The 27,481-nt window shown below is 53.9% G+C and overlaps 1 protein-coding gene across 3 annotated transcripts in view; it reads left to right on the top strand.

Annotated features, from left to right (window-relative positions):
* CNIH3 (cornichon family AMPA receptor auxiliary protein 3) overlaps window positions 1–27,481 on the top strand; it is a 137,872-nt gene that overhangs the window by 105,736 nt on the left and 4,655 nt on the right. For all 3 annotated transcript variants that reach the window (XM_080650988.1, XM_080650989.1, XM_080650990.1), the window contains 2 exons: window positions 9,796–9,864; window positions 12,107–12,154. In XM_080650988.1, coding sequence (XP_080507114.1) covers window positions 9,796–9,864; window positions 12,107–12,154 — 117 coding nt within the window. The remainder of the gene's footprint in view (window positions 1–9,795; window positions 9,865–12,106; window positions 12,155–27,481) is intronic.

The following is a 27,481-nucleotide window of genomic DNA, read 5'->3' as shown; positions in this document are numbered from 1 at the left end:
CATTTATCTGGGCCCGAGCGTTTGACAGATGGAAAGGAGGAGAAAGATGGGGTGGTCCACATGGTCAGGATGCACTTGGGAGAACGCTTTAGTGGTAGTTGGCTTGGCTTGGCCATGGAGTATGGACTTTGGTTAGGGAATGTCTGACCAGCCCCTGGTCTGGGCCTGGAGACCAGTGGTTGGCAGAAGTTGGCGGAGCGGTGACAGGCAGGGACTTGGTTCTGTGTGGCCAAGGCTGCTGCAGGAAGTTCTCACCCACAATGGAAATTGGGACAAGAACCAAAGCAGCAAGCTGGCTGAGAACCCCCGAGGAGAAAGGGAAGCTCACAAACCTGGCAGAACTGAAAAGAAATGAGCTGTCAAGCCATGAGCCGACTTGAAGAAACCTTACATGCATGTTGCTAAGAGGAAGCCAATGGGAAAAGTCTACCTTCCGTATGATTCCAACTCTGTGACATTCGGGAAAAGGCAGAACTGCGGAGACAAAAAAGATCAGTGGTTGCCAGGGTTTGGGGAGGGAGGGACGAATAGGGGGAGCACAGAGCAAGTTTAGGGCAGAGAACTGTCCCTGGAACCCGTGACCATGTTACTTTATGTAGGAAAAGGCACTCTGCAGGTGCGATGAAATGATGACTATTGAGATGGGGAATTATCTGGGTGGAGCCCATGTAATCACAAAGGCCCTTTTAAGTGGGAAGCAGGAGGGTAAGAGTCAGAGGAGAAGCTGTGATGGTAGAAGCAGAGGTCAGCTTGACACACTTAAAAAGTGTATACACACACACACACACACACACGCACACTGAGTGGCCAGATTATTACAATCTCTGAACGCATAATAATCTGGCCACTCAGTGTACTTCTCGAGCACCTCATTCATTTGATATCAAAGATACTATAAATCGTGCACCTGATCAGTTTTCCCCTTTGCACTGGCTGATAGAAAGCTCAGGGCAAATAGGTGGTTGATCTCCAGCAAAAGTCTAGAATACTTTTGGTACCCATTTGGGATACAAATACACTGAGTGGCCAGATTATTATGCGTTCAGAGATCATACTAATCTGGCCACTCAGTGTATATATTTATTGATTTCAGAGAGGAAAGAGAGAGAGAGAGAGAGAGAGAGAGAGAGAGAGGAGCATCAATGATGAGAGAGAATCATTGGTTGGCTGCCTTCTGCATAGCCCACACTGAGGATCAAGCCTGCCACCCAGGCATGTGCCCTGACTGGGAATTGAACCGTGACCTCCTGGTTCATAGGTCGATGCTCAACCACTGAGCCACACTGGCTGGCTTGACACACTTTTTAACAGGATTAAAGTGTCCGTGGACTCAGCCCAGCAGGGAGGCTAATTGGATACAAACTTCTAAGAAATTGCACAAACTCACCAATTTGATACTAAATACTTGAAACTAGGCCTCTTGAGAACGACATGTAAATTTATACAAATCATATGCAAATAAGCACCAGAGCCAAGTGGCCCGGCCCGGCTCCCTTACCCAGGTCAGTGGCCCCTGATCCTGCTGCCCTTGCATTTCTATTTGGGGCCCCGAGACTTGGGGGCTGTTGTGTTGGCAAAACACGGTCGGGGTGGGCAGTGGAAGGAAGAACTGTTTCAGTTTAAACAGCCGTGACAACAAAGAAATTCTTCTAGCGAATTGGCAGGCTGTTCACAAACTGCTTGCTCTTCCCGCCAGGTTTTGGAGGCCTCATAAACCAGCCATGGGCAAACTACGGCCCGCGGGCCGGATCCGGCCCGTTCAGCTGTTCTATCCGGCCCGCGGAGCCGAAAGAGCGGAGGGTTCTCTTGCTCTCCCCTCCGCTCCTTTACTTTGAATTTATATTAGTTCACACAAACACTCCATCCATGCTTTTGTTCCGGCCCTCCGGTCCAGTTTAAGAACCCATTGTGGCCCTCGAGTCAAAAAGTTTGCCCACCCCTGTCATAAACACTCTTCCTGGAAGTAAGAGGTTAGGAAAAGATTGGTCAGGGCCCAAGTCCTGAGATGATCACTGCGGGCTGCCCACAGCCTGGGCTGAGATCTGGGCTCCTTGGGCAAAGGCGAGGAGGAAGGTATGGAGCCCACGTTCAGTACAGACACTGGCTTGAAGGGGTCCTTAGCTTCCCGTGTGTTTGTCCAGAGGGTGGGGGGGTCCTGGCGGGGGCTGTGGCCTCATGTGGAGGAGCAGAGACACCGCCAAGCCACAGCCCAGCAAGAAGGGGAGTAAGGGACCTCCTGCCGTCCTCTGCTGGGGCCTCCTAGTGGCCTGACCACACTGGAAGCCAGAGGGCCAGGAGACAGCAGGTGGAGGAGCGGGGAGAGGGATCTGGAGGGGTGGATGGAGACTTTTCAGCACAGCTCACCTTTGTGCAGAAGGAAAGTGGACATCCAGGCAGGAGGGAGAAGCCTGGTCAGGTCCCTCCATTTTCACAAATCATCGTCACTGTCACTGTCAGCACGTGGGCCCTCCCAGCTGCAGGGAGCCGTTGCTAATGAGCAACTCCGGTCACCTGGGGCCTAGGTCTTTGCTGAAGACGCTGACCTCCACCTACTTGTTCTCCGGTCGTTAAGTGCCTGCCGGGGAGATGTGTTGGTGGAAGATTCACGGAAGCGCCTTCAAAATCAGGGCCACATTGTCTTGTCTGGCCTCCCCCATGAAACGCTTTTACCGGGCCACACTTTCGTGGTGCGCTCCGGCAATTACGGAGAGGTGCTGCCGTTAAAACCCAATGCCGCCTGCTGTTCGGGTGTGTGCTCTCCCGGAGGTAAAGGACACACAGGAAAAGCTTTTTAGACGTGAGCGTCGCGGGTGGTTGGTTCCACCGAGGAACGCGTATGACAGGGGTGGGCAAACTTTTTGGCTTGAGGGCCACAATGGGTTCTTAAACTGGACCGGAGGGCCGGAACAAAAGCATGGATGGAGTGTTTGTGTGAACTAATATAAATTCAAAGTAAACATCATTACATAAAAGGGTACGGTCTTTTTTTTTTTTTATTTCAATAGTTTTATTCATTTCAAACATTTTAACAAGAAGAATGTAAACACTAATTATTATAATTTGAAACTTCAAAAAATGGAGGAATCCTAGCACAATAATATACCTTATATTGAAGATGGCAAAGGCAAAATAAAATTGCCTGACAAAGGAAAGGTACAAAAGCCTTTCAAATTAAACTTAAATATAATAAAATAATTTAAAACTAAAACAAATAGAAAAGAACAAAATGTGTAAACAGTAAATTAAACATTTTCTTTAGTGCAACTTCCAAATTATGCCCGGGACGTAGATGTAGATGGCAATGTAGACTGGGTTGAAAGGTTTTTGGTCTTTAAAACATCCACTTCAGTGGGAACAGTGTTGCTGGTTTCCTTTTTAGCTAATGCTCTGATCCTGTGCTCTCCAGGGGCGTGTCTCCCTACATCACCCCGATAACGTGTCTCCGCATTCCCAGGGTGATGTCGGGGGACGCGTCCGCGGGCATTCCAAGGAGCCTCTGGAAGATTGAGAGGTTGTTCCTTCTACTGAATGGATTTATATCCGCCCACTCAGAAGAAGGAGCTGCGGCCGTGTTTCCCGACGTTGCCATGTTAACACGGCTGCTGGTGAAGGAGCGGAGGGGAGAGCAAGAGAACCATCCGCTCTTTCGGCTCCGCGGGCCGGATAGAACAGCCGAACGGTCCGGATCCGGCCCGCGGGCCGTAGTTTGCCCAACGGCTGGCGTATGCTCTTTCTTCATGAACGCGGAGACCCGCGTCCCCGATTTCTCTCTCCCCTGTAGCATCTGGGCAACTCGGACCCAACCTTTCCAGCCAACTAATTTGGCTCCTTGGGGTTTTAGTGTGTGTGTGTTTCCCCCGCTCCTCCTTACTTGTATTTAGGTTCTCGCTGGAGGCAGGCCAGGGTGACCCGATGTCAAGGGTGAGGACTCGCTCTAAACCCGCTTAGCAGGGCTCCTGCTGGAACTGGACTCTGCGAGGATGGGCCCAGAGCCCAAGGTGGGAGCCGAGCCGGGAAGAGGGCTCAGAAGGGCCCGCGTGAAGCTCGGTCAAGCAGAGAGTCTTCGCCACGGGGGAGGGAAGGCCAGCGTCTCATCGGCCGTGCTTTCTGTAGCGTCTCCTCCAGCTCCTGCCCCGGGGCCTGGAAAATGGGAGAGGCTCAGTATTTGAAAGAAAGCATGCTGATGGTTTCCCTGGAAGATGCTTTGGGGTGTGGGAGCCTCCCTGATGCACTCTCGGGTGTGGACTGCCCCCCGCCCCCCGCCCCGGAGCTTGGCCAAGGCGGGCTGCAGGCCTGGGAGTCGGAGGAGGCACTTGCTTACCCAAAGGACATTGGAACCAGAAGGAGGAGTGACTCCAAGAGCCTGTGGGAGGCTGAAGGCCAAGGCCCCAGAGGATGTCTGGAGGGTCACCGAACCATTGGAGCCAGAACTTGCTCCTGAACTTGCTCTTGAGCCAGAAATCTCATGTTTGAGAACCAGGGGTGGGAGGAAGGTGGAGCCTGGGGCTGGGAACGGTTACTGGGAACAGCAGGCTCTGAGGCTCCTGACTTGTTTGAAGTGGCGGGCGGTGGTGCTGGGTGGGCCGCTGAGTTGGGGCCTGGGAGGAGCAGGGGGAGAATGACATGTAAATTTATACAAATCATATGCAAATAAGCACCAGCGCCAAGTGGCCTGGCCCTGCTCCCTTACCCAGGGCAGCGGCCCCTGATCCCTTGCATTTCTATTTGGGGCCCTGGGACTCGGGGGCCTGCCTGAGTGGGGCCAGAAGGGCCCCAGAAATCTACAGGCTACCGCCCTCTCTCTCCCCTCCTGTCCCTCTCTGCTCATATTCTTCAGAGTGACTGTCCCGTCTCCACTTCCCTCCCCAAGTCAGCAGAGTGTGTGGGCTTCTCTCGCCCCTCCTCCCTGGATTTGACCCTGACCAGGATGGCTGCTGGCTGGAGCCTGGGACGTGCTCCTGAGTGTCAGCAGGAGCCGGCAGGCTGGGCCTGCCCGTCTCCGCTCTCCTGGCTGCTTTCTGTCTCAGAAGTGCCTGGCTCCGGGGCATCGATTCCTGTTAACTAGACAGGACCAGGGAAGCAATGTCAGAACCAACGTTCTGGCAGACAGTGGTCCATGAGCCGTGTCCTGTGTTCCCCAGTTTGTCCTCATCATTCCCAAGGACCGGTCCTGGGCCAGCTGATGCCTCCCTTCCCAGCTCGCCTGCTGACCCCAGCCTCCTTCCCAGCATCCACTGCTCCATCTCCCCCTGTGACAGGACGCCCGCGGCTTTCGCACAGCAGTACCGTCCTTGGCTCGTACCTACACCCTCTCGGGCCACTTTCCCCGAAAGCACCTGGGTTCTCCCGGATTGTGTGATGCTAGTGACTGTGCTGAAGGCCGGGGAGGGAGGAGAGTCACGAGGCCAGACAGGTGAGGCCCAAACACCTGCCTGGTGCTAATGACTTCAGCACTAAAGGTAATAATACTTACTGCGACTAATATTAACATGATGTCATTAACGTCACACGCTAGTGCTTTGTTAACGTTATGTCATTTAATCCGCATTGCAACGATATGAGAGGCCTTGCTGTGATTCGTGACACCAGAGTAGTCATCTTGGGCAAGTAATGTAACTACACCTGGCCTCAGTTGCTTCATCTCTAAAATGGGGCACGAGCAGCACCTGCCTCACGGCGTGGCCAAAGGATTAAACAAGAAGCATGTACATCGTGAAGCCCAGTGCCCGACACAGTGAGCCTGTGGAAGTGGTGGCTGCTGTCACTGCCGTGAGTAGAGCACGCGTCACAGTGTAACAGGATGAGCCGTTTCCATGCCTGTCTGCCCCCTGGACCAGGAAGGTGAAGAGGCCGGGGGCTGAATGGTAGATTTGGGTCAGTGCCTGTGTGTAAAGGATGCCCCCTGAATGACGGACAGGTTGTGAGTGGTTACCAGGCGGGGGTGGGGATGCTGAAAGCCTTGATCCTCACTGTGGACCTTCCCGTCGCCATCATCAGGAAACACCAGGAAGGACCTCTTTTCTCAGGGAACTCAAAGGCATGAGCTACACCTGTGGGCCATCCCTCACCCCTTCCTCCAGGTCAGGAGCTGAGCCGGGGGCAGGGTTGCCTGCTCTCCTATTGGCTGGACAGCTCGGAACCCCGCAGGGGCTCCTCTCCCCGCTTCAGCCCAGACCCCACTCCCAGCACTTACACGGGGACACGCACAGGTCAGGACGGGGCATGGGGCCTGCACAGGCATGTCTCCAGTCACGGCCACGACGTGGGGGCCAGACTTTCCTCCCTGGCTCCCAGCTTCTTTGGGGAGCTTCCAGCACAGGGGTGGGCAAACTTTTTGACTCGAGGGCCACAATGGGTTCTTAAACTGGACCGGAGGGCCGGAACAAAAGCATGGATGGAGTGTTTGTGTGAACTAATATAAATTCAAAGTAAAGGAGCGGAGGGGAGAGCAAGAGAACCCTCCGCTCTTTCAGCTCCGCGGGCCGGATAGAACAGCCGAACGGGCCGGATCTGGCCCGCGGGCCGTAGTTTGCCCACGGCTGATCTAGGAGGTGCACCAACAGTGGGGGTTCTAAAGCCACGCAGAGACTAACTGCCAGTTGACTGGGCCAAAAGGTGGTGACTTGTCTTTATGGTTGGATAAATAATAGGCCAGAGGATTGCTGGGAATGGCGAGCTCCGGGCTCTGCCCTAGGTCCTGCCACTTTGCATTTAGATCCGGGAGAATGTGGATGTGGACACTGAGCCATTATGCTCACTAGGGTTTGTAGTGGGAGATAGATCATATGTCAACAGATTGGACCAATGGACCAAACTGAATAGGGAGGAATTAAAGGGGAAAAGGTTGGTTTTTGCTCTTAAGGCCCCCCCCCCCCCAAATCTAACAATGTGCATGCAGGATGAGTTGGACCGAGTTTAACTCAAGCACATGAAAAAAGACTTTCAGGCAATGTAAGGCCAGTGTGAAGCCAGGGATGTAAAGCGGTACCCCAAAAGCGAAGCTACTGCTGTCAGGTTGCATTAACAGAGGCAGAGGTTACAGAACAGAGGAGGGGACTGGCACTCTTACTTTCTGTGCCAGCTGATCTCACCTTGAATATGGTGTTTAGTTCTGACAGTCACGTTTTAGTACGGACATTCCCCTCTAATGTCAGTGGAGGGCAATTAGCACGATGAGGCAACTTAGTGCCCGTGTATATAAATAAAAATGGGAGAGATTTAGCTTGAAGAAGAAAGATTTTCTGGGCCCTAGCCAGTTTGGCTCAGCGGATAGAGTGTTGGCCGAGGACTGAAGGGTCGTGGGTCCAATTCTGGTCAAGGGCAGGTACCTCGGTTGCAGGCTCGATCCCCAGCCCTGGTCAAGGCATGCAGGAGGCAACCAATTGATTTGTCTCTCTCACATCGATGTTTTTCTCTCTCTCTGTCTCTCCCCCTCCCTTCCACTCTCTCTAAAAATCTATGGAAAAATATCCTTGGGTGAGGATTAACAAAAAAACAAAAAAGAAAGAAAGAAAGAAAAGAAAAAAAGAAAAATTTGCTGGGTTCATGATAGCTGACAGTCTTTAGCGAGTTCCTTCTGGGAGAGTGATCTGACCTATCCGATGGGCCTCAGTGCTGTGCACTAGAGCGTTCTGTGACGATGGCATGTTTTATGTCTGTGCTGTTTAATAGCTGCTAGACAGATGTGGTGTTTGAGCAATTAAAATGTGGGAACCAACTTTTCAATTGAGCTTTAAACAATTAAAATTTAAATTTGCATAGCCAAATGTGACCAGTGCAGCTCTAGAGGGCAAATAAAAGAATAGACCGGGATTGGCAATTTTTTTTTTTCTGTAAAAGGCAAGATAGTAACTGTTTTGGGCTTTGCGGGTCATACAGTGTCGTGTCTGTAGCAACAGCTCAACTTTGCCCTTGTAGTGCGAACGTATACAGGAACAGTATATAAAAGAACGCATGTGTCCGTGTGCCAATAAAACTTTATGGAAGCTGAAATTTGAATATAATTTTTACATGTCACAAAATGTTCTTCTTCTTTTGATTTTTTCCAGCTATTTAAAAAGTGTATGAAAACCATTCTTAGCTCACAGGTTGTACAAAAATGGGTGGCAGGCTGGATTTGGCCTGCGGGCTGTAGTTTGCTGACCCTGGTGTAGACCGTGGGGGGAAGCCTCAGGGAGTCCTATGTAAATTCAATACAGGAAGACGGTGATTAATTAGAGGTAGCCGGGAATGGAGCGAGCATCGCCAGTGAGTGACAAGTTTCTTGTTACGAAAGGCCTCAAGTACAGGCTGGATAATTAACTACCTAGCAAGGGGTAATAGGGTAATGTGTCTATTGAATACAAGTGATTCTAGAATTTTCTCCTAATTCTGCAGGAGCATGGAGATCAGGATGACACGTGGATGCTTTAAAATTATACCTGCTTTGCCTGGCCAGCGTCACTCAGTGGTTGAGCATCGACCTATGAACCAGGAGGTCACAGTTCGATTCCTGGTCAGGGCATATGCCTGGGTTGCGGGCTCGATCCCCAGTTGGGGGCGTGCAGGAGGCAGCTGATCCAGGATTCTCATCATGGATGTATCTGTCTCTCTCCCTTCCTCTCTGAAATCAATAAATATATTTTAAAACTAAAATTATACCTGATTCGTAGAGGGAAATACGTTGCTCTCACTCACGTGGGACTTACGCTCAGCCCCTTGTTGCCGGATCAAGGACACATGGGTGGTGTGCTGGCTTCATTGCTTTGGCCCCCCTCGGGAGCGCAGTCACGGGGTGGTGCGGGGGGGGGGTGCTCTTATGTCCATTTATGCGCAGCCCACTGGCCACATACCACCTTGTTCTGTCACTGAGTCACCCTTCCAGGGACGAGGTGGCTCGGGCTGGGTAGCTTCACCTCTAGTTAGTTCTTTCTGTGGAAGTGCCCCCTTCTGTAGCTGGAGAAGGTTCCCTCCAACATTCCCCCTCCAGACAAGTGGGGAACCATTGCTCTCTGGGGAGCTCGGGTCTCAGCCCAGAATGAACTTGACCCAACGGGCCACGCTGCGAAGCCTTGCCTGTCCAGGGTTGGGGACCCAGCCTGTGGACAGCCGGAGACGGGGCTGTTTCTCTTGCCATCACCTCTGCTTTCTTGCCTCTTCCTTCCCCTTTGCCTGGCTTCTGTCCGTTTTACTCCCAGGTAGCTTCTCTGCCAAAATAAGCAAAAATAATACATCGACAGCTTCTTCCGATAACGAGAGAAGCTGAAAGTGCATTCCTTGTGTGCCTGTATCCAATCCCCAACCCGCTCTCACCGTCACCTTTGTAAAACACAGAAAGCTTTAAAAAAACACTTTATTTGGGGGATTTAAAAAATGGAGATATAGCTGACATACAGCATACTGTACGTTTCAGGGGACACGTTTTTTTTTGCAATGTGGTTGCCACTGTCGCGTTCACTCACACCTTTGTGCCATCCCATAATTATCATTCCATCTAGCACTGGGAACCATTAAGATCTACTCTCTTCGTGGTTATTGTAATAGCTTTGTTGTCTAGAATCACTGTACTGGGGATGAGATGTCCAGGGCTTGTTTATTTACTAGTTGCCACGGTGAGCCCTTAAACCAGATCCCTGCCATTTCCTGTTTTGAGGTGAGGTCGCAGCTTCCACAGCCACCGACTTCTACCAGGTCCCGTGTCATTGACGCCCGCTTCCTGCCTCCTCTATTACTTGAAGCAAATCTCCAGGAAGCTTTGGACATGTTGTAGTGACTCACCTGTGCACTCACGTCTCGATTCTGTGTGTTTCGTTTCAGATCATTGCCTTCGATGAGTTGAGAACAGATTTTAAGAGCCCCATAGACCAGTGCAACCCCGTGCATGCGGTAAGTAGAGGGTGCTGGTGGCGGGGCAGAGTGCCACCACAGGCCATCCAGGGCCTGGGAAGGGGGGCGAGGTCCCGATGTGTAGGATGAGTAGAGAACATTCCCGGCTCTGACTGTACCTCCCCGCCTGGCTCCAGGCTGTTGAAGGGACTTCTTGTTCCCCGGGCCTGCTGAGGTCTTGGTTTCTCTTGCAAGTCAAGTATGGCAGCCCCAGTGGCCCAGGTGGGAAGTGCCTGCGGTGCTGTGGCTGTTGAGTCCTCAAGGCCTGGTTGCACGAGGGCGGGGCGGGGGGGGGGGGGGCGCGGGAGGGAAGATGGGGAGCTCCGTGGAATCCCCGTGTTGGGCAGGTATAGGGGCATCATTAGTGGTCGCCCCTACTCTGATAGGGTAGGCTGATGTCCAGGCTCCTAGCCCCAAGCCGTCATCACCAGGAAGCTTTCATCTGGACAAGCTCTGTGGGCTCCAGGTTGCCTGCCACTGGGGACCCTCCTGACAGCTGGTTGTCTGGTCCGGGTGCAGCACGTGCTGTTCCGAGTCCTGTCGCCCATCTTGCTCACAGGCTGTGCACGCTGCCCTGCCCTGGAGTGGGTGCGGGGAGGGGCATGAAAGCAGGGCCAGGAGGAGGACAGCACGTGTGTTGAGTGGGTGGGTGTTGGCTGCCTGCTTCTCTGGTCATGCCAGCCCATGTCCTGGAGCCAGGGGCCAACCCTGTGTGTGGACAGAGCCTTCTCCAAACTCATGCCAGACCAGCCCTGCTGGACTCAAGAGATGGAGCGTTCTCTCTCTCTCTCTCTCTCTCTCTCTCTCTCTCTCTCTCACACACACACACACACACACACACACACACACACACACACACGCGCACACAGCTCAGCTCATTCAAGTGTGTGGCTCCATCTAAGCTCGCTGGGCCTATGTTAGTGGAAGCTCCTTCTAGGCCCTGGTTCCCAGCGCTAAGGCACGTTTTGTGTGAATAGCTCTGTTGATCTTTTCAGTCGGCAGGAACATCAGGATTTGCTGGTGTGATGCCATCTAAACCTGGAAGGCTTATGGCAGCATTCTCTTTTTTAAAATGCTTTTTTTAAAATTGATTTCAGAGAGGAAGGGAGAGGGAGAGAGCGATAGAAACATCCATGATGAGAGAGAATCATGGATCGGCTGCCTCCTGCGCGCCCCACACTGGGGATTGAGCCCGCAACCCGGGCATGTGCCCTGACCGGGAATCGAACCGTGACCTCCTGGTTCATAGGTCAACGCTCAACCACTGAGCCACGCTGGGCTTGTCTGAGACTTTAAAACCATAAAGGCCCACGTTTTCCCAGTTCTTAGGATGTGACTCCTTGGCTGGAGTCCTGTTAAACGCTCTGCTGCCTCGTTAGCTCATCTTCAGGCCTGTGGGCCCCTTCAGTGGCATTGCAGGACCAGGTGGCCTGAGAAAGCTCCCGCCCTGGTCGGTGACAACAAGGAAGGGCCTGGGTTACAGGTGACTGCTGAGCGGGGTGAGCATTTCTCTCCGAAGGAGTGGGATGCCAGGCGCAAGTCTTGGGAGAGCCGCGCTGCTGGTGTCTCATTTAGGGGGGAGATTACTTCCTTTAAGCACTCGTTCTACACCAGCCGTGGGCAAACTACGGCCCGCGGGCCGGATCCGGCTGTTCTATCCGGTTCTCTTGCTCTCCTCTCCGCTCCTTTACTTTGAATTTATATTAGTTCACACAAACACTCCATCCATGCTTTTGTTCCGGCCTTCCGGTCCAGTTTAAGAACCCATTGTGGCCCTCGAGTCAAAAAGGTTGCCCACCCCTGATTCTAGACAGACAAAGCCAACGGGCGGAGAATGTCCCTTCCTCACACTAATCAGGGCACGTATGCTCATATGCTCTCTGACACCCTCGTGGGAAGTCCTCCCGGGGGGCCGGCTGCAGGCTTCGGGACAGTCAGTGAGCACGTGGTGCCGGTCAGCAGTCTGACCATCACAGGTGCATGGAGGCGGAGCGAGACTTGGTGTCGAAAAAGCACAGACGCCTCTGCTGGAGGCGGAGTCCACACTGGTTGCTGGTAGAGTCCTTCTAAGAGCAGATGACCAGGTCGAGGGGAAAACTCAGCAGGAAAAGCCACCGGAGGGGGCTGCACGCCATCTGGCTGGGCGGGGCCTCGGCGGGTGCTGCCTCCTCTCCTGAGGTCGACTGTGGGGGCTTCCCTCGCTCTAACCCGCCTCTCCTTTCTCTCCTGTGCGTCCTGATAGAGGGAACGGCTGAGGAACATCGAGCGCATCTGCTTCCTCCTGCGGAAGGTCAGTGCCAGAGCCACGGTCACGTGGTCACAGTGGAGGGGCTGGTGCCTGCTCCGGTCCTGTCTCCCCGGGGGGGGGGGGGCGGGGGAGGGAGCCAGCGATGGGTTCGTTGGACGCCCCCAGAGACAAGAGGAGCTAATGAAAAGGAGTGGCCATCAACCCAAGTGGCAGGACGGCGCTGGATAATTGAAGTGCCCGTGGTTGGACTCAGAGCTTCTTTATCTTTTCATAACAATAGCGGGCGCACAGCCTTTGTTCCTGTCTGGTGCTGGGCTCAGGGACCTTTGTGACTGGGTGACGGGTTTGCTCTGAGTTTTCAGCCTGCCACTCAGCTTTGCCGTTTGATTGGCAGCCTCATTGGGAACGTGGGAGGAGTGGGAGGGGAGGTGTGATTAAAGGGGGGGAAGCAAGCATTCAGAGAGCTGCCCTGAATGGAGGGGCTGAGGGTCACAGCTGCCCTAAACACACTTAGGAAGCACATGTGTGCACGCAAATTCGTGTGTGTGTGTGCGCGCAGCTCAAAGCCTGGCATTGAGCACCGCTCTGTGGCATAGCTGGGGGCCAGAGCCACCAGCCTGCCACTCTCCAGGCAGGAAAGTGTATGTGGTTTTTTTTTTTGCAGCAAAGTATAGAGAACAGGTCCTTGCGGGTAAAATAAGCGGAGTCTCTGGCCTTGAGCCAAAGGGCAGCCCTGACCTCTGTCCGGAGCAGGTGGGCTGCGGGCCCCAGGAAAGCTGCCTGTCAACGCAAAAGAGGTTTTTGAGCCTCGTGTGAGCAGGCGGGACCGCAGACGCCAGGCCAACACCCGCAGAAGGGAAGGAGTTTTGCAAGCTTTCGAGGCCTTTCCTGTGTTTCACCACGGATGTCTTTTATTGGGAGAGAGGACTTACTCGAGAAGTTAGTACGTTTTCTACGTTTGGCACGCAGGGTAATGCACGCATCTGGAAATGATGTTCTCAGAGGGCACCTTGGGCACTGGTAACCCACTCCAGCTGTCGCCTCCATGGTCCCTGGTTCTTTGATTCTAAGTGCCTTTCACACCCCAGGTGCTCTCCTCCCCCCCCCCCCCCCGCCACCTCCCAGGCTGAGTGGACTCCCCAGGATTCCCGGCAGAGTGCGAGCCCATCACCTTTTAGCCTTGCTCGTCCTTCTGTATGGCTTGACCATTGACACCGGCCAGACAGTGGGCGATGGCCTGTGGCTGCCTTTGCCAAGGTCCTGCTGTTCATACCCTTGGACCTTCCAAAGTCAAAGCCAAGGATATCCAAGGATGCAGGCTAAGGGGGAATTAGCATTATCATCTGCAAATTTGCATATAGTTTGCATACGTTTTTATAAACACTAGACGGAGGCATTTTACTGCAGGAAACAGGGCGGCAAGTACCCTTTTCTGCCTTTTGCCCTTTCCATTTCCCCAGGCTCCTCCTTCCCAGGTCGCTGCCTCTGCTGCTTCTGTGCCAGCAAACGCCACTGCTGTTCGTTGTCGTGGGAAATGCCAGGGAGGAAAGTTCAAGGTCGAGAAAGCCCTAATGTCAAGACTTTAGGTCTTTGGAAAAAAAATTTTTTTTTTTAAATTGATTTCAGAGAGAGGAAGGGAGAGGGAGAGGGAGAGAAACATCAATGATGAGAGAGAATCATGGATCGGCTGCCTCCTGCACGCCCCACACTAGGGATCGAGCCTGCAACCTGTACATATGCCCCAACTGGGGAATTGATCCGTGACCTCCTGGTTCACAGGTCAACGCTCAACCACAAAGCCACACCCGCCGGGGAAGACTTTAGGTCTTCTGGCTGTGCCCGGTCACACATGCTGCAGCCTGTGGCGTTACCCCCTCCCGGCTCTTTCATCCTCAGTGAGCCTCTGGCTCAGATTCCCAGCTGTGAGCGCATGGGGGGGACGCTGGGAAGGGTGAACGGGCCTCGTTAGCATCACCACCTTCTGGGAAGCGTATCTTCCAAGAAATTTATCAGAATTCGTCTCCCAAACTCCCCAGAATGTGATGCATCTCAGCAGCTGACTGTTGCTAAACCACCTCCTCAGCTTTCTCCTGAGAAAGGAAGGCATTTGCACAGTGGATCCATTTTTAGCTCTATCGGTATCAGAAAATGCGTTCTTCGGGTGATCGTCTGAACTGCAGGATCCTTTGTCGACGGCTGCTGACTCATGTTTTCATGATGAGCCAAGCCACTCGCTTCTTGTGCTGCTCTCCCCGCGAGCTTGTCGCGGGTTCTGAGGTCGCTGTCACAGGCAGGCTAGAGGGCAGGAAGCACGCGGAAAGCAGAGAGTGTTTGACGCGGCTTTCGGGCCTAATCAGGGTCCTCGAGGGGCACAGACTGACGAGGGGCCTCCTGTGGCATCGCCAAGCTCAGGGAAATGGTTAGAGGAAATGAACGTAAGTGACAGCCGGAGACTGGAGTGAGAATGAAGAGAAACCTTCTCTCCGAGCGGCAGTCATCAAACCTTTGGGTCGGGTGTTTTGGGGGCTCCGGAACGGTCACCTCCCTTAGACTCAGCGAGAACCTCAGGTCCGAGATGGTGTGGAGTTAGACTGGGCCTGCCTGAGCGGGGGTACCTAGATGCATGGTTTGGGATGTCCCTGCCGGCGTGACAATTCTGTGCCAGAGGCTGGCCATTTGCTGACTTTACAAATGTACGAGGAGACAGTTTCAAACCCTGTCCCAATTTCTTTGACCGAAGAGGAGGCTAGTAAATGCCTCCTCGTTCATCTGCCAGAACCCAGGGGGCCATCCATGTCGCTTTGGAGCTCAGTCGTTGTCCTACAAACATTCGGATGCTTGGAGAAGTGGGTCCCTGGGACCCCGTGCCACAGGGATCGCCTTGATTCCCAGCGCTTTTATCTGCTAATGCAGTTCTTCTTGCCCAGCCCTGGAGGGGACGGTGTACTTTAATGGAGAGATAGAATGCAGCGAAAAGAGACGCATAGACTCAGAGGCGGCTGTTGGGAACATCTTAGGGCAGTGGTTCTCAACCTTCCTAATGCCGCGACCCTTTAATACAGTTCCTCACGTTGTGGTGACCCCCAGCCATAAAATTATTTTCGTGGCTACTTCATAACTGTAATTTTGCTACTGTTATGAATCGTAATGTAAATATCTGTGTTTTCCGATGGTCTTAGGCGACCCTGCTAGCGACCCACAGGTTGAGAACCGCTGCTGTAGAGACCAAGACCATCGGAAAACACAGATATTTACATTACGATTCATTACCAGTAGCAACATTACAGTTATGAAGTAGCAACGAAAATAATTTTATGGTTGGGGGTCACCACAACGTGAGGAACTGTATTAAAGGGTCGCGGCATTAGGAAGGTTGAGAACCACTGCCTTAGGGAGACCAGCCATGACTCAGGAGTTTCCAGAGAGGAATTCTCTGTTTCTTGGGGGATTTCAAAAGCGTGACAATGGTCATAGCCACCTGCATTTCTTGAGTGACGACTACATGCCTTTAAAAGTATCAACTCTTTCAATCCTCACACCCCTGTGAAGTAGTCCCACTTAACAGATGAGGAAATTAAGGCCGAGGGAGGTTAAGTGCATATCCCTGGGCCTCCTACCTCGTACGTTAGTAGAGCTGGGATCTGAAGGCAAGTCTGTCCCAGGGGTCCTCAAACTACGGTCCGCGGGCCAAACTACGGTCCGAGGACATTGATCCGGCCCGCCGGGTGCCGCTGCCTGTCCTGCTTAGCAGCTGACTCGTCCCGGCCCGCAGTGCGCATAGGAATTTGTTCATAGTTTTTTTTAAAACTATAGTCCGGCCCTCCCACGGTCTGAGGGACAGTGAACTGGCCCCCTGTTTAAAAAGTTTGAGGACCCCTGGCTAACCAGAGTCCACATGGTCAGTCAGCCCCGTGATAGGGGAAATGGTGGGATGTCTTTGAAAGCAGCTCCGTTAAGGACCATCCCTACGGTAATTCTGCTCAGCTCTTGTAAAGGGAAGATAAGATACCAAGAGACAGCAGGGCCTCGGGGACCCTGTAACGGGCCTGGCTCACCCCGATGGGGCCACGTGGGTTCCTTGACGGTTCTTCTCACTTCCATTGAACTTCCTGGTGGGCTGGCTCACCCCTGGAGGGGATGTTTAGAGAAAAGTAAAAATATCCTGGAATAAAACCTGCCACTAGTTCAGAATCCATGTCTCATGTAGAATTTATTTCCAGACCCTTTCTGTGGCAAACTTCTTGTTAGTCAGAGGGAAGGAGGGGACATTTAAAATAGATGTATATTTTTTATGGGTTTCAGAGAGGAAGGGAGAGGGAGAGAGAGATAGAAACATCAGTGATGAGAGAGAATCGTTGATCGGCTGCTTCCTGCACGCCTCACACTGGGGATCGAGCCCGCAACCTGGGCACGTGCCCTGACCGGACTCCAACCATGACCTCCTGGGTCATAGGTTGATGCTCAGCCACTGAGCCATGCCGGCCAGGCCACAAGCGCTTTTTCAAGCTCTCGTTTCCATCAAACACACCAGTGACCGATTTGCCCAGGGTCTCAGTGGGAAGCCCTACGGTATTACAGGGCAAAGAGCGTGGGTACAGGGCGGGTCCAGTTGGGATACAGGGTGGGTCCAGTTGTCTGCGTTTTGAAAACGCTGCCTTTGTGCTTCTCATAGTTGGCCAGGGGGAGGAGACACACGCAGGGAAGTGCGGTGACTTCGCCGGTTGGTGGATGTGCTGGTGACTCTTAAGAGGAAAGGGGGAGGCGAGGTCAGCTTGGCTCAGTGGATAGAATGTTGCCCTGCAGACCAAAGGGTCCCGGGTTCGATTCCAGTGAAGGGCATGTACCTTGGTTGCAGGCTCCTCCCTGGCCTGGGCCCTGATCTGGGCTCCTGCAGGAGGCAACCAATCGATGTGTTTCTCTCACATCCATGTTTCTCTCCGTCTTTCCCTCTCTCTTCCACTCTCCCTAAAAATCAATGGGAAAATATTTTTGGGTGAGGATTAAAAAAAAAAAAGGAAACAAGAATAAAAATATATTATTAAAAAAAAAGAGGAAAGGGAGAGGGGCTTCAAACCATAGAGGGTGCCAGTCACCGGGTGCAGGCAGCTGCCGACGCCGGGGCGGCCGCCAGGGGGCGCTGGGCTTGAGGAGCTCCCAGCCTGCTGTGGCCTGGCTGTGCGGGAGGAACGTCTGTCTCATGGACCCATGACAGGATGGAAAATGGGACGTGAGTTCAATGTGGGGCCGGTACCGGGAGAAGTCCGGTGGTCCTCATGGCAGTGGGGGCAGGAACCCCGAAACTGTCAGTGACCCGAGGGTGCCTCACTGAGAGTGGGCCCCACACTTGGCTGTGCCTCACACCCGTGTCTGGAGAGGTTATTAAAAATCCGGATTCCTGAATGCCCATCCTCTGACACGGTTAATTTTCTGCGTCGGCTTGGTTGGGCTACAGTGCTCAGACGTGCGGTCCGACGTTATTCTAGGGGCTGCTGTGCGGGTGTCGTTGGTGGGCTTCGAATAAAGCACATTGCCCTCTCTGTGTGGGTGGGCCTCACCTAATCAGTCGAAGGCCCCAGTAGAACAAAGATTGACTCCCCACCCCCACCCTCCAGGCAAGAAGGAATTCTGCAGCAGACAATCTTGGACTTCAGCTGTTGGCCCACCCTGCAGAATTGGACTTACCAAACTTTGCAAACTGAAATTGCAAAAGCCGATTTCTCAGCATGAATCTCCTCTGTCTCTCTCTTTCTCTCCATGTAGATGTAAGATGTTGTTAGATATAGATAGAGCTATACAGATATAGGTATACCTATATACACACATACATCCTGTTGGTTCTGTTTCTCTGGAGAACCCTAACTAATACTCCCCCTCCACAAATCCTGGGTAGTTCAGATTTAGTAGGTTTTTTGGGGGGCCCTGGTTTTTGGAGGGCCCTGGGCTGGCTGTGTAACTAAATCTTTACAGCAGCCCTGTGAGTTGGGTGAAATGACCCGCCTTCACCTTGCTCAAGGTCACCCAGCTCGTGGGTCTGGTCCCGGAGCCCACGCTGTCTCCCTCTGTCGCTTGCTGCTTCCATTCGCTTGTATCCACTGGGGCTGGTACGGGAGGGGCCGGGCCCTGCAGGTCACGAGCCAAGACTGCCGATCACTCCGTTTCCCCTGCAGTCTCCACAGACTGCGGCCTGGGAAAAAGAGGCAGGCAGCTCCCCCTTCATCGGCGGAGCACAGGCCCAGGCTGACCTCCGAAGCACGGAGATTGATGGGCTCACGGCAGTTTTGCTGTGAGAGGTCACCAAGCCATTGGCCGTTCCGACAGAAGTAATTGGGTTTTCCATAATAACTTTCTCTTCTCATTAGTATAAAAAGGCACTGCGGGATTGATAGGGTGTGCGGGAAGGCGTACTGGATATGGGGTTCTACTGTGTGTAAAAGGCACGAGGAAGCTCGCACGGGTGGGGGCGCCTGTCCAGGCCGGGTGTGGGGGGCTGCCGCACAGGGTCATCTGGGGACCCAGGCTCCTTCGGAGCGCTGCCCTCATTAGGGCATCTCCTTGTCCGCTGGTTAGGAGGGCACCACACCAAAGCATCCTTTTAAGCAGCGAGATGGAGGAGGGAAGAGGAAAGGGGCCGTTTCCATGAAGGACGTGACCCAGGATTGGCACACACCCCTGCCACTAACTCATGGGCCAGGCCTCAGGCAAATGGCCTCTCCTGGTCTTATTTGGGGGGTCTATATGCTCAGCCCCAAGTCAGGGATTTCATTTCAGAGAGCAGGAGAGTGGCCACAGGAGGACAGTGCAGGGCTCCGTCTCGGGGAGGCAGCCAGGGCAGGGCGCGCAGCCACGGGCACGCACCCCAGCGGTTCAAGGGCAGCGGGAGGTCGAGGTGATGTGTGATGGTACTTGGAGGAGGCTGTGCCAAACGGGGGTTGGAGAAGGGCGCTAAGGAGTCCTCAGTGTTGGCCTTGGTGGGTGCCAGTGAATGCCAGTCTGAATTTATTCATTGATTCTGCCGGAATTCATTCGTTTAGTTTAGCACCTGCTATGCGCTTAGCCCTGCATGGTGTGCTGAGGAGGTGTGTGCGTGTGCGTGTGTGTGTGTGTGTGTGTGTGTGTGTGTGTGTGAGCTGTGAAGACACGCTCAGTCCAGCTAAAAGCAATCTTGTTTTTTTTTTTTTTTTTTAATTCCTGCTTAAGAGGCGCTCTAAGCCCTGGCCACATGGTCCCCAGGGTCACAGCTGCTTGTACACGTGCCTCACAAGCATTCACATTCCCCGAGGCAGGGTCCTATCCGCCCAATGTCTGTATCTGTCGCCTTGCCTAGCGTGGTGTCTGATTCATGTTAATGAGCAAAATGGATTAGTGAACACCAGCCCAGCCACCATCCCGTGGCGTGAGGCAGGATTCTCACCGCCGAGCCCGGGACTGAGGCAGGCGGAGCAGCAAAGAAACGGCCATGGCAGGTGCGCCCTGCTTTGTTTTATCAGCCCGGCCGCGCATGGCCGTGGGCGAGCATGGCTGTGGGTGTAGAAGGAGCCCTGGTTCATGACCTTGGCTGCATATTGGAATCACCGGCGGCGGAGGGGGGCAGAGGAGGCTGAAAAAATACTGTTCTGGGTCTATTTCACTGGTCTGGTTTGCAGCCTGGGCACTGGGGTTTGCAAAGCACCCCCCTGGCGATTCGAATGAGCAGCGAGGCTGCGAATCACTGCATCAGAGGGTAAGCCAGGCTCCGGCAAAGCAGGTGGGGAGGCCCTTTCCCTGCCTCAGTCCTCCAGGGTCTGCTTCAGAGCGTCGTCATTCCCTAAATGATACCAGAGGAAAAGCAGTCGTTGGCTAACGGGTGCCTAAGCGGACCGACTGACCGACGGAGTGAGGCCCTAACTTCCTGCCTCCTCGGAGGCGGCCGGCCCAGCTGGTGGCTCGTTGCAGGGAATCCGCGGACAACTTGTTTTTCTTGATGGGAGGTTTGCTCCAGGGGCTCCCTTTTCCAGAATGGGATGGAGAAAAAAATAATCTGCTTTTCAGCCTCTGAGTCCTCACCACTTTTGCCTTTTCCAGATTGCTGACGAAGCAAGAACCCTTTCTGGGTTAAGTTTCTAGGCCATAGAATGTGCCAATGTTACCAAACCCTCACAGCCTCTTATTCCCTGTAGTGCGACCCAGTCCCTGCCTCTCCCTAAGGTTATAACCGGGCACCGGCCTGTGCCTCGGCCGGCCTGTGCCCGCAGAGCCGATGAGCTTTCCTCCCGACTCCCCACCCGTGCCGATGGATTCCCAGGCTCCCGATGCAGCTTCTCGCCAGGGAATAGCTGCGTTCTCGTGCTGGCTGAGTTTGCAGCCTGCATGGGATGTTGTGTTATTCTTGAAGCAATTTGGGGCACCGGTCCTCCCCCAGCTGAGTGTCACTGGCTCTGACTCCCACGCTGTCTCGATGGCACAGACAATGACTAAACACAAGGAGTTTTGTTTCATTGGGGTCACACCAGGCAGTAGACCAAAAAAAAAAAAAAAAAAAAAAAAATGCACTGCATCCGTTAAATTTGCAAAGTGCCGTGATTATAAAGGGACAGCAAAAGCATCCTGTTCCCTTTCCGAATCTGCCGAGCGGTCGAAGCCGTGATGAGATCCAGGAGGACAGCGATCACCGATGACAGCTGAGGGAGGTGGGCGGCGAGCACGTGGCCACAGCTGCTCGCCCTCGTGGCCTCTCAGCGGTGACATCGCTGCCGTCACCACTCACCGCATCAGCGTGGAATGCTGCCGGTGCCGCCGGTACCCTGGTGGGAACCAAACAGAGCAGCCACTGAGGCAAGGTGCCTCTCCTCGGGGACCATGCATGCCGTTCGGGTTGCATCAGCGGGCTGCGCGGATGAGATGACAAGCGGGGCGTCTTCAGCGAGGCCGGGTAGCCCTGTTTGTGCCAGGGAGGCGTCCATACACGCCGGTGGGGTGCTTCAGATGCTTTTTTTAAAAAAATATATTTTATTGGTTTTTTACAGAGAGGAAGGGAGAGGGATAGAGAGCTGGAAACATCAATGAGAGAGAAACATAGATCAGCTGCCTCCTGCACACCCCCCACTGGGGATGTGCCCGCAACCAAGGTACATGCCCTTGACCGGAATCGAACCTGGGACCTTTCAGTCTGCAGGCCGACGCTCTATCCACTGAGCCACACCGGTTTCGGCTTCATATGCTTTTGGTCATGGCGATACCAGCTGCCAATCGGAACCCAGAGCGGTGGACACTGTGCTGCTTCAAGTTATCCATAGAGCATTTCAAGCACAACCGCTATCGACTTTAAAATAGGTGTTTTTTTTTTTAAAAAATTGATTTTTAGAGAGAGAGGAAGGGAGAGGGATAGGGAAATAGAAATACCAATGAGAGGGAGACATCGATCGGCTGCCTCCTACACACCCCCCACACTGGGGATCGAGCCCACAACCCCCGGGGCACGTGCTCTGACCGGGAATGGAACCCTGACCTCCTGGTTCATAAGTGACGTTCAACCACTGAGCCACACCGGCCGGGCCTATCGTGGACTTTAAGAGAAAGGCGGAGTGGGAGGGAATGTCAGAGGTATGATCATTTGGAACGTGCTTGTTTTCCTCCGCAGCCTATAAAGGTGGTGGGGACAGGGTCTGTGGAAGCTGTTCACTGCTCAGCCCTTCACTGGGAAATGGCAGAATTTCACCAACGTGGACACAGCCCCCTGCAGTGGGGATGGGGAGCTGAGACTCGAGGGCTTGCGTCACCTGCCCAGGTCACTCAGGTGGTACGTGCCAGGTCTGGATTCAAATCCACTGTTTCCCCAACCCCTGTCCTTTCCGGTAGTCCCACGTTTCTGGGCACTAGGGATTAAAACAGGGTCCTCAAACTTTTTAAACAGGGGGCCAGTTCACTGTCCCTCAGACCGTTGGAGGGCCGGACTATAGTTTAAAAAAAAAAACTATGAACAAATTCCTATGCGCACTGCGGTCCCGGGACCAGTCGGCTGCTAAGCAGGACAGGCAGCAGCACCCAGCGGGCCGGATAAATGTCCTCGGTGGGCCGCATGTGGCCTGCAGGCCGTAGTTTGAGGACCCCTGGATTAAAAACATGTTTCCCAGCACAGATCCGCACCTTGGGGTTTTTCAGAGCCACTTGGACACCGCCCTCGGACATCCCAGCATTTTCCCATTCCCGTGACCCACCGTCGCCGTGCGCATGTGGGCGCCAGGCTCGCCTCTGGTCTCACCCATCCCCTCTCTGCTGATTCTCACCCTCCAAGTCATCATTGGGCTGGGAGGTTTTGGTCAAAGGCATCCTCTCCGTTTCCAGGGACTGCTGGAACTCGGTGAAGACCCTGCACCCTCATGCTGGCCCGCCCGGGGTCTGTGTCAGTCTTCGGGGGCCACCCTAACTAAGCACCAGCCTGGGTGGCTTAGACAATAGACATTTATCTCTTCAAATTTCCAGTGGCTGCAAGCCCCAGATCAAGGTGTCGGCCATGTTTGTTTCTCCCAGGGCCTCTCTCCTTGGCTTGACGATGGCCACCTGCTCGCTGTGCCCTCACGTGGGCATCCCTCTGTGTGTGTATGTGTGTGTACGTGTCTGTGTCCTAATCCTCTTCTTAAAAGGACAGCAGCCCTATTGGATCCAGCCCCATCCTAATGACCTCGGTTGACTTGACTTACTGCTTGCAAGATCCTGTCTCCAAATACAGTCACATCCCGGGGCCCCGGGGTTCAGCCTTCCCTATCTGGAACGTGGGAGGGAGGACCTTTCACGCCCTAACAGGATCTGTGCACCCAGGAAGTTGTATGAAAACGGCATCCCTTTGGGCAGGAGAAATGACTGGCCTTACCTTGAATTCTGCTCCTTGGCAAATCGCAAAAGGAGCGAATAGTGAGCCCCTGGGTTCAGATTTTACGAGTGTTCTGCCGTCACCCACAGGTGCGAACCAGGGCAAGCGAGGGGAGGACTTTGATCCTCTGTTGGATTTCATTGCATGTGTATCCGAATAAAAAAGGAACTCACTCTGAGCAAAGCCTTATTTACAATAGCCAGGATACGGAAGCATCCTTACTGTCCAGCCGGGGGGGGATGGATATGCCATGGAATATTATCCAGCCATAAGAAAAGAACGAAATCTTTTTTTTTTAAATGTATTTTATTGATTTTTTACAGAGAGGAAGGAAGAGGGATAGAGAGTTAGAAACATCGATGAGAGAGAAACATCGATCAGCTGCCTCCTGCACACCTCCCATTGGGGATGTGCCCGCAACCAAGTTACGTGCCCTTGGCCGGAATCGAACCTGGGACCTTTCAGTCCGCAGGCCGACGCTCTATCCACTGAGCCAAACCGGTTTTGGCCAAAAAAAAAAAAAAAAAAAAAGAACGAAATCTTGCCGTGTTCTACAACGTAGATGGAACTTGATGGCATATGCGAAGTCAAATAAGCCAGACAGAGAAAGACAAACACATTGTCATCTCCTGTGTGTGGAATCTAGAAACAGAAGAAAATAGCAGAGAACAGAGGCGGGGGCCTGGGGGCAGATGAACAAAGGGAGGTCAAAAGGTGCAAAATTCCAGTTATGAAGTGAGTCCTGGGATGTACAGCGTGCGACTGTAGTTAGTGATACTGCATCGTGTATTTGGAAGTTGCTAAGAGAGGAGATCTAAAAAGTTCTCCTTACGAGGAAAATATTCTGTAACTGTGCGGTGATGAAAGTTCACCAGACGTGTGGTGGTACTTTTGCAACAGATACAAATATGAAATCATTATTATCCTGTATAATAAAAGCCTAATATGCAAATCGACCTAACGGCGGAACAACCGGTCACCATGACACACACTGACCACCAGGGGGCAGATGCTCAATGCAGGAGCTGCCCCCAGCCCGCAGGCCCCAGGCCGGCCAAGGCAGGTGTCAGTGGGCACCCCCCCACCCATTGCCTGCCAGTGGCCCCCACAGATTGGCCCTGATCACCGGCCAGGCCTAGGGAGCCTACCTGTGTATAAATTTTGTGCACCAGGCCCCTAGTGTTACATAACTGAAACGAATATAATATTGCAGCTCAAGTATCTCCCAAAAGAAAAAGAATCAACCCCGCCATTTTCCAGGCGGGATGGACCAATTGCAGCCTCTTCCCACTGCCACAGCTTTGCAGGGAGCAGCGTGCAAAGCCAGCCCCCGTGGGGCGAGGTCCGGGACATTCATCCTCCCAATTAGCTGCGGCTCCTGTCTCTCCAGCAGGCCCAGGGTCAGGACCGAATCCACGGGTGCGATGTGAGCGTTTGCAGAAGTGCCAGCTGCTGAGGTGAGCTGAAATGAGGTCAGGACCGTCACTTCTTCCCTTGTAGGACATCCCTTCCCAGGAGATCCCGGGTGCTCCCCTGCCCAGAGCTGGTCGCTGGGTAGTGGGACAGCATGACCCATTCTGGGGCTCGCTGTCCAGGCTGCACAAAAACAGTCGTTACATCGCAGCAGCGCCCGGGGAGGCCGGCGCCCGGCGGCCCCCTGCAGTGCAGAGGAGAGAGGGGGCGGGCCTCTCTTCGCTGGAGGAGGAGAGCTTACCTAGACTGAGAAGATTGGTCTCTGGCTGCTCAGGGAAAGGCTTTTCCCTAACGACCGTGCCTCAGTTGTCCTCCACGGCTTGGAGGACGCCAGACGTGGTGCAACGTGCTTAAGCGCATCATCTCACTCCACACTCGCCCCGGGGTGTGGCCCTGCACGGTGCCCCGTGCACCGACGAGGCTGAGGGGGTGAAGGGACTGAAGCCAGGGCATGCAAAGCCAGGATCTGAATCAGGTGGTCTTTGGGTTTTCTTTATTAATTGTCCTAATGATAAAGGTGGCATGTCCCCATTGTGTCTGGAACATGATGGGACGCTGATGGGAAGGAAGTGTCGGTAAGCAACTCGCCCCTCTCTGTTCCCAGCTGGTCCGACGTAACTGATGTGAAAAGCTTGCACCTGCGTCCTGCTGTGACCGCCAGCGTTTCACACACACAAACACATGCCCACACGTGTATCCACACACGCAGGGGTGGCTTTCTGTTTGTTTCTTCTTCCCAATGAAGACATCGATCGTTTTTCTCTAACTTCCCCCCCACATGCCATTACATGGACAGCCCTCCAGGGCAGTGCCGACACCCCTGGGGAGCCTGGCGAAGGTGCGTGCAGCATGGACGCTAAGTGCCACCCACCACGTGCTCAGGCTGTGGGCAGAAACAAAGGCACAAGAGGACTCGTTTCTGCCCTTTGCCCGCTTCTGGTCACGTGGTTTTCCCTGGTCAGGTGGTCATCCTGACTATTCCCTAGAAGATCCCCTGGTGTAAGAAGGGGCTGGTGGGCCCTGACTGGCATGCTCAATGGTTAGGCAGGCGTCCTCAAACTACGGCCCACGGGCCACATGCGGCCCGCCGAGGACATTTATCCGGCCCGCCGGGTGCCGCTGCCTGTCCTGCTTAGCAGCCGACACGTCCCGGGCCCACAGTGCGCATAGGAATTTGTTCATAGTTTTTTTTTAAACTATAGTCCGGCCCTCCAACGGTCTGAGGGACAGTGAACTGGCCCCCTGTTTAAAAAGTTTGAAGACCCCTGGTTAGAGCGTCAGCCCTTGCACCAAAGGGTCATGGGTTCCATTCCGGTCAAGGCCAGGTACTGGGTTGCAGGCTCCATCCCCAGTCTGGTACTCTGGGGAGGCAACCAATCGATGTGTCTCTCACATCAATGTTTCTCTCTCTCTCTCATCCTCCTCCCCCCCACCTCCCTTCCACTGTCTCTGAAAATCAATGGAAAAAATATCCTGGGGTGAGGATTAACAAAGAAAAAAAATGAAGAGGCTGGTGGAAAGGGTCCCAGTCTCAGTGTCACTTCTGTGGAAGGTCTGGCGGCGATGTCCGTCTAGGACATTAAAAAATGACGCTCTCCGCCACCTCAGTGGAGGGTGACGCTGAGCGCCCCCGGGGTGCCCCACACCCCGACATCCTGCCTCCCCTCCCCCAGGCAGCTCTTCCTCGACATCTCCGCTCAGAGGCAATTCTCCTCCTTCAGAATGAATGGCTTCTCTCTCCTTTCTGCCCGCACCGCGCTGCTCGCGGGCTGTCTCCATCGGTCCTTCGCTTCCCATGTGTTTCCGCTGTGGGATCCGTGACGCTCATTTGCATGGCAGTCTCCCCGGGCCAGACCGCTCTGCCCCCGCCACCTGGTAATTGCTGATGATAAATATCTGCTGAGTGAGGGCCTAGGCGGGGCTCTCCAGCACCGGAAGGCTTGCTAAACCCTTGCCCTTCTCATTCTAGAACATTCCCTCCTGTTAGTGTCTCTCCTCTCAAATAATCATCTTTGCCTAATCGCTCCCTGTACTCCAGACACGATCCCTACCCCCATATCCCTGGCTTAAAGGAAAGAAAAGGAGTGGGTAGCTGTTCGTGTTAACTTAAGATGCCTCTGAATTGCCAGCCAGTTGTGGGAGAATTGTGTCCCTTTCATAATATGGCACGATTTGAGAGAGTGCTTTTATTCTCACCCCCTCCCTAAGTGGGCTGGTAGGTGGCTCAGCAATTTAACGAGGGAGCGAGGAAACGGGCAGAGAGGCGTTTGAAATTCAAGCGTGTCCGAAGTTGCATGAAAACGATGATCAAAGACAGGCTGGGAGGTGTGGCCAGGGCAGGGCCAGAACCCCAGGTTTGGTCCTGAAAGGAACCAGTCACTTCCCAGGAGAGTCCATCGAGACCCCAGGAAGGCCAGGGACAGGTAGAAGGAGCTGGTGAGGGTGAGGTGCAGAGGTGGCCTGCCGGGGCCGGGCAGGAGGTGGCGGGAACTGCAGGCTGTGGGTTCCCAAGACAGAAGGAGCGGACCTCCATCCAGGAAGATGCCAAGGCCAGCCCTTGGGGAACAGAGCCCGCGGGCCACACTGTGGGAGCTCTTCCACGTGGTCATGGCTGGGGGGGGGCGGGGGCTCTGACCTGCAAATGCTGCCCTTAGCGACAAGGCACAGTGCACGCAGGACCACCCCCGTCCTGCAGGGGGCGCGGTGAGGGCTGGGACTAAAGGAAAGGCTCTGCCTCCGGTGCTCTTCAAACCTCTGCTCTGTGACTCTCAGCTCCACTGTTGAACAAAACCACCTGGGATGCGTCTAAAAAAAAATGCAATTGCCGGTCCAGAGAGACTTGCTCGGTGGACTGGGGTGCAACCGGAAATCTGCAGGTTAAACCAAGGCCCCGGGCGGTTCTGAGGCAGGTGGCCCGTGAACCCTACTTTGGAAATCCCCTTCTTAAACTTGAATGTCGTCTGCATCCCCCCGGGGGTCTTGCGAAAATGCAGGTTCTGGTTCGACAAGTCTGGGGGTGGGAGCCCAGATGCTGCCCGTCGGCCAAGCTC

Source organism: Plecotus auritus, assembly GCF_963455305.1.
Source record: "Plecotus auritus genome assembly, chromosome: 14".
NCBI lineage: Eukaryota > Metazoa > Chordata > Mammalia > Chiroptera > Vespertilionidae > Plecotus > Plecotus auritus.
Note: the sequence above shows the minus strand (reverse complement) of the source record. Positions and strands in the feature narration are given on the sequence as shown.